Below are 13237 nucleotides of genomic sequence, written 5' to 3' on the forward strand. Positions count from 1 at the left end.
GCTCTCCATCTCTGTTAATGGCCTTCCTGGTGTTAGAGATTTGTTTAATGATCAATAGTGGTTTCTCTTCCTACCACTGAGTCTTTCAGAAAGTAGGCATAACCAAGTCAATGTTTAACTGGATTCTTTGGGTCTGAAATGGCGAAGTAGGAGTTGAAGGGCAGTCTCCATGGAAACCAGCCTCCCGGGAAGTGGCCAAAGTGTTAGTGTGTAGTGAAATAAAGCTACACAGATGTTATGAAGGAAACGACTGCTTTAGAGCTGGGTTAACTTCAGAAATCCCTTGATTAAAACAAGCTATATTAAAGGCCCCAAACCACTAACCTCATGGTTTTACACTGAGTGTCTTTAATGTGAAATGGGCCTGAGCCACTCTAAAGCTCACCCAAGGGTGACCAAGGTAGCACCTTTGCAAAACAAAGAGGAAGAGACTCCCTCAGCCGGCCCTGTGGACTTTGTATTCACTGAGAATCCAGAAGAAGAGAGTTCATATTCATTTGCAAGACTGGAGGAACGGAATAAAGCTTTGGAAGGGCGGTTGCCACCTCTAAGAGAGACCTGGTATGGAAGATATTCTGCAGGTAAATGTAAAACCCAGCGTGAGATTTGTGGATTTGGGCCGAGGAGTGCTATTGATAGATTTACCTGACTGTCTATCTCTATAATCTCTGAAAGTTTCTACATTACTGAAATATAAGAGAACATCCTTCAAAGGGTGACAATGTCTGTCAGTTGTAAGTATTCTGGGCACATTAGAATAGGTGTGTAAACTGTGTGTGTACTAAGGGCTTTTCACCATTCCACATGAGAAGGAAAAAATCATTTTGTGTCAGCTTGGTTTATAGTGCTTTGGATGTTTATACCTAGCTTTGCCAGGCAATTAAAATTCTATAGATAGAGATGTGATAATTAGGACAATCATATGTTTCAGTTAGATTCTAAATTTAAATCATTCTCTTCGGTACTGTTTCTTGCATCAGGCTTTGTTGTTTTGCAAGCAGTACTTTAGGAGTGAATCCATTGTGATGGGAATTGATTTATTGCAGTACAGATGAGCGGATGGGGCACCCTCTCCCCAGCCCCTTATTCTTCATGGTCATACGCAAAACTAAGAGAATTTTTCCTATTATGATTGGAAGCTCTGAGCCAGATGTGGCTATAAATTCTCCTGGGATATTTCACAAGACATAGAATGTTTTATGACAACCATGATGATACTTAAACAGATGATACTTAAACTGACGTTCTAACTTGGGAAGAGATACATGCATATATATATATATATATATATGTATATATTTTATATATATATATACACACACATATATATATATGTTGTTTTTTCCTTTCTTCACATTCTGGATTATTAACACAAATAAGTTCCCATTATTGGCCATAAAGCCATATATTCCCTTTCAGCACCTAGTAGCTCTTACCTAGAATGATTTTCATGGCTACTTTCTACAGAACTGACAACCTCTGACTGGTTCTATATGGCCTTTTTTTTTTTTTTTTAATGTTTTCAACTTCCTAAGCATGCAAGTAGGAATATTCCTCTTAGTTTCATTGAATAATTCCTTTTTACCCAAACCTTCCATCTAGAGTTTTAAGATTTTGGTAACTGACAGGTAAAAGCTGATTCTAACATGTTAAGAGTCCCAACTGGGAAATGTTCTTATTTTTGAAATTGCAAAATCTCATTAAAAATAAATAACAACGGATGGTAAGCATTCTGAACACTATTTTCAAGGGGCCCATATTCTAACCCCAGCTCCACCAAATACCAAATAGTATGACTTTGGGCAAGTTACTTCATCAGTTTTCTTCACCTATAAATCAGGGGTAAAAGTAACACAGCCTATGCCATTTCAGCAGTATCAAATTAAATAATGGGGTGATATTACTCAAATCATGGCATAAAAATAAGTAGTCACATTGCTGAAAAATATTTTGCTGGAAATATTTACATTTTTAAATGCAACATGTTTTTGGTCTTGCTCAATATACTGGCATCTCTCGAAAGAAAATAAGGACATAGAGAAGTTCTTACGGTGATCATTCAAATGTCTTAAGGATAGAAACACATAATTACCCATGGATTTTTCCATTTAAAATGCAAAGTGGCATTATAGGATAGTCTACACAACAATCTAGAAATCAGAATGTTTCCAGATTGTTAAGAGGAAAGGACAAGAATGTCATTCATGTAGCATTGGTCACGGTAGTAGTCCCAAGGGCCCAGGATAATCAAACTGAAAAATGAAATCTATATGGATCTCTTGAGCTTCTCTGTTTCCTAATGAGGCTTAACTCTGTAGCCCTGGGTTATTTTATCAAGAAAGAATACTGATATGTTGTATTATAGTAGCAACTTGTGGGAATTCATTTCCCTAGATGGGGGGACTATTTAATTGGGAACATTCAATGCTAAACGTTGCATACTCCTATTACACACTCAAGCTCCATTTCTTTATCATCTCTCTGTCTAATACCTATCCACCTATTTATCTATTTTATCTGAAAAGAGAACTTATTTTCATTTCTTACAGCTATATGTTTTCGGATTTCCTATTTGAGGGAGATTTCATGAAATTAAAACAAATCAATAAGTTTCTATTTTCCAAGCTAAATTCTATGTCTGAATAACACTTGCACTCAATACGTTGTTAATTGTGCAGCTCTTCTTCTAAATATTAGTCTGGGGAGGAAATGATGAAAGCAGAAATTAAGTCCTGTATCTAGGCTAATATTTTATCATTTGCAGTTATGTAGGGCCCCTGGTTTATGTGTTTCATTTCCACATTCAACCTATCGGTTAGACATATAGAACTGAAGATACAAAATTGTGTTAACAAAGTCTAATAACTAATGACCAGTCTAATTTAATAGTAAATTGCTTTTAATAGTTTGTTTTTGTTTCTCTCCAACCCTTCAAGGACCGAGGGCCATGTATTTTGACATCCCACTGGAACAGGGAGAAACAAGTATTATTAAAAGGCATCCACCCCGAAGACTTCAAGTAAGACGCATTTAAAAGGCTTCATAAGGAATTTCTTGGATTTAATGGTAACATCCCTTTTTAACTATAATCATAGAAGAGGGATATTGACAATGACTAAGCTAATGAGAATGACAGTGTTGTTAAAGAGAATGTTGTCAACGCAAAAGCCATATTTCTTTAGGATTTCCTTTTGTAATGATTTCACTTTTAAGACCACCACCAAAAGAAAGAAGTATAGTACTAAAGACATAAACATAATGGGGCACAGAGGACCTGAATCTTGCACTTATTAGTTGGATGACTGTAGGGAAATCACTGTAATAAATAACAACAGTAACAACCACTACTACTATTCAATTACCACCTATTACAAGTCTGATACACTCCAAGCAACAATGATCTACATCATTCATTTAATCCTCATACCCCTCTACGAGAAAGGAAGTATTATCTTGGTTTCATACATGTGCTTCAGAGATTAAGTGACTTGCCCAAGGACAACAGGGGCCACATACCAACCAGGCCTCCAAAGCCTGTGCTCTTAACCATCGGCATAGATGATCTCAACAACCCTTCTATCCCTAACTCTTCATTGTTCTAAATGTTAACTGGTTGTCTAAATTGAGGACATTGGATTTCAAGGCAGCAAAGCAAGAGCTTTAAGGTAAAATACATTCACCTTAATAAATATTTAATGAATTCCCTGTAGAGAACTATAAATTTTAAGAACTCTCATCCTAGAAGGGGAAAGAGATCTGAGTGGGTCCTTAAAACTGAGCATCAGCTAAAAGGAAGGTCTGGGGCTCTCTTGTGAGCAGGATCTATCACTGACATTTGGAAAAGGGAATTGGAACTAAACCCCACCTGCTACACAACTCACCCAGGTGTCCGGACTAATCCCAGGGGTATTTGAGCTCATTTGTTGGGGATTATTTCTTTTAACGTTAGTTTTTATTTACCTGTCTTCTCCAGAAGCTCACAATCATTATTTGAAGTGATTATATCTTTTGGTCACACAGAAAAAGTATCTTTTCCCAAAATATTAGAAACCTCAAAATATTGCTTAGTTACTGGAAAAAAAGTGTAATTCTACCAAATTGATATCTAATTTTTAAATTTTTGAGCATATCTCTAGCTAAAGTGGCAATTTTTAAAACTTACGCATTCCTAAATCAAAGGTATCCTTTCAAAGGAGCTCATTTAATATATATTCCTGTGAAGACTCTAAGCCGAATAATTCAAATAGAAGATATCACTATAACTAGTGAAAAATATCTGTGTACCAACCTATAGTTCACAAAGTACTTTTTTATATCTATCAACCCTAAATAAGCTAGAGTCAGGCTTTGATTCTCTGAAGTCAATCAAACTCAAAAAGAGAAATTTGGTATTTCAGAGTCAAAGACTGCATTCCCCACATCCCAGCCAACCACCTTAAAAATGAAGAATCAAGATGACTTATTTGAGCATAAAAACAACATCTCATTCAGTGTTACATATTTAGTCACTAACACTTAATATGCATCCCTCGAAAGTTTATGAATAAAGGAATGAATGAACAGATGAATGAATGAGACCCATTATCCCTGGTAGGAAAAAAAAAAATCAAAGTGAGCTCCCTGCTATTTCAGACCTGTAACATAACTGTATTAGAAGTCAAATGGACTAGCCAAAGCAACCAATGCGATAAATTATAAGGATATAGGAGTGTTTTAAGGAACTCAAAAGCTGGGAGGCATCTAGACTTCAGGGAAGAGCTATGTCTTGGAACCTGAAAGGCAGAAGAACTCTCTCTGTGCATTTGCTTTAATCTCTTCTTGCAGGTCGACTTTCTCTAGTCCTCAAGACCGCTTGGTGAAATATGGCCACCTTGAATTTGCATCTTATAATTCCAGCCAAACCGACTAGTCTGGCCCTCTTGGGTCTAATTCAAAATTCCTGGGAGAAAAGATGCTATTGGCTCAGTTTAGCTCATGATTTTAGCTCTGTTCCAATGAGCTATGACCAGAGAATATGCTCACGCAGTAGAAATGTGGGCAGGGGAGCCCTCCCCCCACCACCAAATGCCACTCCCCACCAACTGCCATTCTCCATAGATTCTAGAAGCAGGTCCCAGAGAAGAGGGAAATCACTGTGAACTTGGCAGACACTCCCAAAGATATAAACTATAATTATCTTCACAAATGAGGCTCAGCACATTTTCTACCAAAAATGGGTTTTTGAGAGAATAATAACTTCTGGGTTCCCATGACATGCTAATTAATAGCCTAACCTCTTCCAAAGAAAATTCTAAAAGTATCTTTAATTATTAAACCAAATCTAATTGCATCCTAAATAATTTGAGTTTCATATTTGGCATACTCCACTTCCTGAACATCTACTCCTCAAGGAAACAGCAGGTCCTGAACTAAGGTTCTCCAACTCGGAGCGGTTAAGATCTGAGAAGCTCTGCCAGGGAACTCTGAATCCAATGTACTCGCCCCATGTTGAAGAGTTGACCATCACCGTCCCTTCTGGGTGGTTCACCTTCTCATCCAACCATCTCAGGTCCAGCCTAAGGTGGAGATGGTCCCCCACTCCCACCGCACCCCACGTATAGAGTTTCCTCAGGTGATCTCCTTGGATGACTCCCTCATCTCCAAAGATTTTCTTAAAGCTCACTTTCCCTGTAAGGCTTATATGACAGCCTATTGACAACTGTAGCCCTTACTCTGGCACTCCTGATCCCCTTGACCCTTCACTGTCTTTTCTCTGGGGCGCTTATTTCCATCTAACACACCAAGCAATTTGCTTATGTGTTAAGTTCATTGTGTGTTTTTCTTTTTTTTTTTTTTTTACTACCTGCACACTCCACCTCAATGCTAGAATATAATCTTCACAGGGGCAGGGATTTTTGTCTGTCATCTTCACTAATATCCAAGTGTCTAGAACAGTAGCTGGCACATAAAGGGTGATCACTAAGTATGTGTTAATCAGTGTTGAAAGAATGAATGGAGAGAAGAGAAAGAGGAGCGTAAAGACGGCTGGTGAGGGATGAGGAGAGTGATTCCAACCTGAATGATTTCATTATACTCTTTGCGGTATCAGACAATTTGCCACAAACTTATTCTCTTTCCTTACCTATTCTAATCCTTTGCCCATTTTCTATGATCTGTGACAGTTCTTTATATATTTTAGATGTAGTCCTTTGTTAGTTATATGTGTTGCAAGTATCTTCAATCTATGGTTTGCCTTTTCATTTTGCTGTGTGTATGTGTGTGTGTGTACACAAAGACTTTAACGTTGTCAGATTTCTCAATCTTAATCTTTATGTTTTGTATCTCATATTTTGTCAAGGAAAATTTTCAATTCCCTAAGTTCATAAAGATATCCTTATTTATTTTTAAAATTTGTAATCTTTAACTTTTCACATTTAGGTCCTAATCCATCTTAAGTTCATTTGTATGCAGGTGTGAAATTGGAAGCTAATTTTACGTTTTTTCCATTTGATTATTTTATTGCCCCAGAACTCTATGGAATCATCCATTGTGACCACTGATTTGAAATGTTACTTCTGTCACGTATCCAATATCCAGATCTTAATGAGTCTGCTTCTGAGCTCTCTCTTCTGTTGCACTGGCCTACTTGTATATCCACAGGAATTCCATCCTGTCCTAATTATGTACCTTTAAGCTAAGTCTTAATATCTAGTTTGGCAAGTCCCTTCACCTTATTCTTCTTCAAAATTGTCTTTGCTATTTACAGTCCTTTGCTTTTCCATGTAAAGTTTGGATCTTCTTGTCAAGTTCCACAAAAAAACCTTGTCAGCATTCTGATTGGAATGCATTCATAGATTTGGGGGAAATTAACCAAGTTTACAATACTGAGTCTTTTAAACCATAAACATGACGTAAATCTCCATTTAGCCACATTTTCTTTTAGATCTTTCAATAATGTTTCATAATTTCTCCACAGGGGCCTTGTGTGGTATATTTTTAGGTTTGTTTCTCGATACCTGTATCAGTCAGGGTTCAACCAGAGAAACAGAACCTATAGAAGGAGACATATATTAAGAGACATTGCAAGGAATTGGTTACATGATGGTGGAGGTGGACTGGCAAGGCAAGTTTGAAATCATAGGACAGGCCATCAGGAAGGGCAGACTGGAACTGTAGGGCGTGAGGTGAAGCTGCTGTCCACAAGAAGAATTTCCTCTTCTGGAAAACCTCAGCTTTGCTCTTAAGGCCTTTCAATTGATTGAATCATGCCCACCCAGATTATCTAAAATAATCTTCATTAAAGTCAACTGATTATTGGCTTTAATCACATCTACAAAAGAATTTCACAGCAACACCTAGGTTAGTGTTTGAATAACTGGACACTGTAGCCTAGCCAAGTTGACACATACAACTGGCCATCAAAATACCTCATTTGGTTTTTACATCCTACAATGAATGAGGTATTTTTCCTATTTAATTTTCTAAATGATTATTATTGGTGAATAAGAAAGCTAATAATTTTTGTGGGGACTTCCCTGGTGGCACTGTGGTTAAGAATCACCTGCCAATGCAGGGGACACGGGTTCGATCCCTGGTCTGGAAAGATCTCACGTGCCGCGGAGCAACTAAGCCTGTGCGCCACAACTACTGAGCCTGCGCTCTAGAGCCTGTGAGCCATAACTACTGAACCCACGTGTCACAACTACTGAAGCCCATGTGCCTAGAGCCTGTGCTTCACAACAAGAGAAGCCACCACAATGAGAAGCCTGCACACCTCAGCGAAGAGTAGCCCCCACTCGCCGCAACTGGAGAAAGCCTGTGCACAGCAACAAAGACCCTACACAGCCAAAAAGAAAAAAAGAAAGAAAAAAAAAGAAAGCTAATAATTTTTGTGTATTAAATTTTGTTTTCCACAACTTGATTGAAATACCTTGGTAATTCTAATTGTCTATAGATTCTTCCTGACTTTCTATGTAGACAATATCTTCTATAAACAGAAATAATTTCTTCTATTTCTTCCCAATTGTCCCTTGTACTGGTTTTCTTGACTTTTGCATTGACTAAAACTTCCCTTGCAATTTTGAACACAAGCAGTAATAATGGACATCCTTGCCTTATCTGTGACATTAACGGGACTGGTTCTAAAGCGAAATACATTCGCAATAGGATTTTGATAGATGCTCATCAGAGTCCCAAAAGGAAACAGATGGTACATTCGAATTAGGACAATTCAGGGAAGTTTTCTTTACAGGTAACTGTACCGAGGTTTGGATGGAGCGAACCAGAGGGGGTATTGCAATAACCACTAGCAGCAGTAAGAAGTAGCTATATCTAGGCCAAGGGACTTCTAGAACCTGAAAGGGAAGAGTGATATAGAGGGAGCTGCTCTGAGAGGAACAGTAAGGGACACAGCCAACCCAACATGCCTTGCAGGGAGGAGATAGAAGAAGAAATATCCTGACCTCATTCTCTTTCTCCTCTCAGATTTCCTACCAGGATTCTTTAGCGGTTGAACCCAATAGGAAGCCAGAAGGCAGGATAAACTGCTTGCTCGTTATAGGCAGAGAACAGGGTAGAGAAATGTGATAAGTGGATCTGGAGAGACAAATGGAAGATATCTGTCACAATGCTGTTTACTAAATTATGGGCATTTCTCTCATTTCTCTTATTCCTGGTAGGCTAAGAGTTTTTCCCAGGACTGAGTGTTAAATTTTATTGATGTTTTTCCTCCATCTAGTAAATAATCTATTAAAATGATCTTATGGATTTTCTTTTTAACCGGTTGACCTAATATATCACACTAATAGATTTTATGATGTGAACCATGCTTGCATTCCTGATATAAATCCTACTGGGTCATGAGATACATATATAAATACACTGCTGAATTTTATGTGCTTAGGATTTTTGTACCTACTGATATTTTCATAAGTGGAGTTGTTCTATAATTTCCCTATGCTGTCTTTTTCCAGGTTTTTTCTCGAGGTCATACTAGTTTTATAAGAGGAGTTGATTACCTTTCCATCTTTTCTGTCCTCTAAAACATTTGATTTAACATAGTTCTTATCTGTTCCTTAAAAATCTAATAAAACAGGCCTGTGAAACCATCTTTGACCACCTGGAATTTTGGGGAAAGAGAAATTTTCCTGCTTACTTAATGAGTAAAAGAATGGTTCTTAGTTGATTTCGATATCTTATAGGTATCTTATTTCTTCCTGATGCAATTATGTTAACTTATATTTCCCAGAAAATTATCCATTTATCTAAGCTTTTAAGTTGGTTGTTATAAGTCTTAACTTCTTATTCAACTTTTTGATAATGCCTGTAAAACAAATCTTCCGGCTTACGTTTTGATGCAGCTCTTGGACTGGGGAAAGAGGTGAGAACAACTCAGCCCCCGAGTTAAAACTCAGGCCCCTGTGAGCCTGCCTCTACTTTCCCTTCTTATATGGAGCATTTTTGAGGTCTCCTTTAGCCTACAGTAATAACTCACAGCCATCAGGAGCCCTAAATGCCTTATGAATCAGCTTCCCCCAAGTTTTCTGTTCCATTTTCTGATCCAGAGAGATATTTTTCTTGTATTAAAGGCTGACCACATCTTATTTGGTTTATGTTTTATTTTTCATTGCTGGTTATTTGAATCAAAGAATGTTATTGAAATGTGAACTCACTGCAATGCCTTGGCCTTATAGTTTCTTGCTCCAAACTGTCTTGGACACCTTTACCTTCTTCCCAGAAACTTAAAAGATACATTCTTAAGTCATGATACCAAACAAACTTTACAGTTCTTCGAATTGCTCCTACCCACCTTTCTCTTCCTGTTAGTAAACAGAAGCAACCATCTCAGGTTAGTGGTTGTCACCAGGCTCTGTGCCTTATGCTTGATTTAATCTCCTTTCCTGAATCTCCTAGCTGACACTCCAACTGATTATCCTGACCATTTGTTTTCTTTGAGAAGCCAAATAATCCATAAATCTTTAGACAAATAATCATTTTTTATACCATGAAATAAAAACAGGCATCATTCTACCAATTCTCCAGTAATTCCTCCCATTGTATTCTCTCCGAAGATGATGAAGTGAGGCATCTTGCTTCCCAGGCAGGGAAAAGAAACATTGATATGAACCCAGAATTCTGAGGCAATTTCATTTGACTGGTTTGTTTGGAGATGCCAGTTTTCCAACACTTTTCTGCAGTGCTTCTCAGGGCAAGTGCAGGCGATTTAACCAGGGGATCCTATTTGCAATGTTAGCTACTGCCATCTAGTGCCGTTTGTGGAGGAATGGCATTCTTTAGGTTCTTAACAAAGGCCAGAAAGTCATTCATTGCCTGGAGAGAGTACTTAAAGATACTTACTACTTAACCGTTATCAGAATTGAAAATGAGGCTGAAAATAGATTCATATATATTCATACTTTCAAAGAAAAAGCTGGCTCTAGAACTTATGGATAGACTATTTTAAATAGCTGAAAATATTTAAATAGCAGACTTCTTCAGACTCAATTTTTCAATAATGCTCCACAAACAAATCCTCCCTGGTCTATTTTGATGTAGCTCCTTTACTGAGTGGAGGGAGTCTGGAGGCCAGTGGACACCACCCTAGGAAATCTTCAGAATCCTCTGGAGAGTTTTGAAAAATACATATTGCAAAGAAACAACTGATAAGCTCAACTTCATTAAAATTAAGAACTTCTGTTCTGTGATAGACAATGTCAAGAGAACACGAAGAGAAGAAGACATACAGATGGCAAGTAATCATATGAAAAGATATTCAACATCATATGTCATTAGGGAATTGCAATTAAAACAACAATGAAATACTACTACACACCTATTAGAATGGCCAAAGTCCAGAGCACTGACAACACCAAATGCTGACAAGGATGTGGAACATCAGAAACTCTCATACATTGCTGGTAGGAACGTAAAGTAGTACAGGCACTTTAGAAGACAGTTTGGCAGTTTCTTACAAAACTACACATATTCTTACCAGACAATCTAGCAATCACTTTTCTTGGTTATCTACCCAAATGAACTGAAAACTTATATCCACACAAAAATCTACACACGAATGTTTATAGAAGCTTTATTCATAATGCCAAAACTTGGAAGCAAACAATATGTCCTTTAGTAGGTGAATGGATAAATAAACTGTGGCATATCCAGACAATGGAATATTACTCAGCAATAAAAAGAATTGAGCTATCAAGCCATGAAAACACATGGAGGAAACACAAATGCATATTGCTAAGTGAAAGAAACCAATCTGAAAAGACTACATAGTATATGATTCCAAGTTGATGACATTCTGGAAAACGTAAAACTGTGTAGACAGTAAAAATATTAGTGGTTGCCAGGGGTTTGTGGGGAGAGAAAAATGAGTAGGCAGAGCACAGAGGGTTTGGGGGACTGTGAAACTGTCTATATGATGCTACTGGTGGATATATGTCATTATACATTTGTCCAAACCCAGAGAATGTATGACATCAAGAGTAAGCCTTAATGTAAACTATGGACTTTGAGCAATAATGATGCGTCAATGTAGGCTCAATGATTGTAACAAATGTAGTGCTCTAGTGAGGGATGTTGATAGTAGGGAGGTTGTGTGCGTACGGAGATGGGGGTATGAGAACTCTGTACTTTCTGCTCAATTCTGCAATGAACCTAAATCTCTCTAAAAAATAAATTGTATTAATCAAATATATACATGTAAATATTTATAATACATATAAATATATATAATACATATAAATACATACATGTGTATATATTTTTTAAACATCTTTATTGGAGTATAATTGCTCTACAATGGTGCGTTAGTTTCTGCTTTATAACAAAGTGAATCACTTATACATATACATATGTCCCCACATCTCTTCCCTCTTGCATCTCCCTCCTTCCCACTCTCCCTATCCCACCCCTCTAGGTGGTCACAAAGCACCGAGCTAATCTCCCTGTGCTATGTGGCTGCTTCCTACTAGCTATCTATTTTACGTTTGGTAGTGTATATATGTCCATGCCACTCTCTCACTTTGTCCCAGCTTACTCTTCCCCCTCCCTGTATCCTCCAGTTCATTCTCTAGTAGGTCTGCGTCTTTATTCCTGTCTTGCCCCTAGGTACTTCTGACCATATTCTTTTTTTTTTTTTAGATTCCATATACATGTGTTAGCATACAGTATTTGTTTTTCTCTTTCTGACTTACTTCACTCTGTATGACAGTCTCTAGGTCCATCCAACTCACTACAAATAAACCAGTTTCGTTACTTTTTATGGCTGAGTAATATTCCATTGTATATATGTGCCACATCTTCTTTATCCATTCATCTGTTGATAGACACTGAGGTTGCTTCCATGTCCTGGCTATTGTAAACAGAGCTGCAATGAACATTTTGGTACATGACTCTTTTTGAATTATGGTTTTCTCAGGGTATATGCCCAGTAGTGGGATTGCTGGGTCATATGGTAGTTCTATTTTTAGTTTTTTAAGGAACCTCCATACTGTTCTCCATAGTGGCTATACCAATTAACATTCCCACCAACAGCGCAAGAGGGTTCCCCTTTCTTCACACCCTCTCCAACATTTATTGTTTGTAGAATTTTTTGATGCTGGCCATTCTGACTGGTGTGAGATGATACCTCATTGTAGCTTTGATTTACATTTCTCTAATGATTAGTCATGTTGAGCAACCTTTCCTGCGTTTGTTGGCAATCTGTATATTTTCTTTAGAGGAATGTCTGTTTAGGTCTTCCGCCCATTTTTGGAAAGGGTTGCTTGTGTTTTTGATATTGAGCTCCATGAGCTGCTTGTATATTTTGGAGATTAATCCTTTGTCAGCTGCTTCATTTGCAAATATTTTCTCCCATTCTGAGGGTTGCCTTTTTGTCTTGTTTACGGTTTCCTTTGCTGGGCAAAAGCTTTTAAGTTTCATTAGGTCCCATTTGTTTATTTTTGTTTTTATTTCCATTTCCCTAGGAGGTGGGTCAAAAAGGATCTTGCTGTGATTTATGTCATAGGGTGTTCTATCTATGTTTTCCTCTGAGAGTTTTATAGTATCTGGCCTTACATTTAGGTCTTAAATCCATTTTGAGTTTATTTTTATGTATGGTGTTAGGGAATGTTCTAATTTCATTCTTTTACATGTAGCTGTCCAGTTTTCCCTGCACCACTTATTGAAGAGGCTGTCTTTTGCCCATTGTATATCCTTGCCTCCTTTATGAAAGGTAAGGTGACCATATGTGCGTGGGTTTATCTCTGGG

General features: G+C 37.6%; 1 protein-coding gene across 2 annotated transcripts in view; it reads left to right on the top strand.

Annotated features, from left to right (window-relative positions):
- The first annotated feature begins 358 nt into the window (after positions 1-358).
- Positions 359-13237, top strand: part of CCDC198 (coiled-coil domain containing 198) — a 30805-nt gene continuing 17926 nt past the window's right edge. For both annotated transcript variants that reach the window (XM_065872398.1, XM_065872399.1), the window contains exons 1-2: positions 359-581; positions 2937-3019. In XM_065872398.1, the coding sequence (XP_065728470.1) occupies positions 359-581; positions 2937-3019 (306 nt within the window). The remainder of the gene's footprint in view (positions 582-2936; positions 3020-13237) is intronic.

The sequence above is a fragment of the Phocoena phocoena genome, chromosome 2 (assembly GCF_963924675.1).
Source record: "Phocoena phocoena chromosome 2, mPhoPho1.1, whole genome shotgun sequence".
Lineage (NCBI taxonomy): Eukaryota > Metazoa > Chordata > Mammalia > Artiodactyla > Phocoenidae > Phocoena > Phocoena phocoena.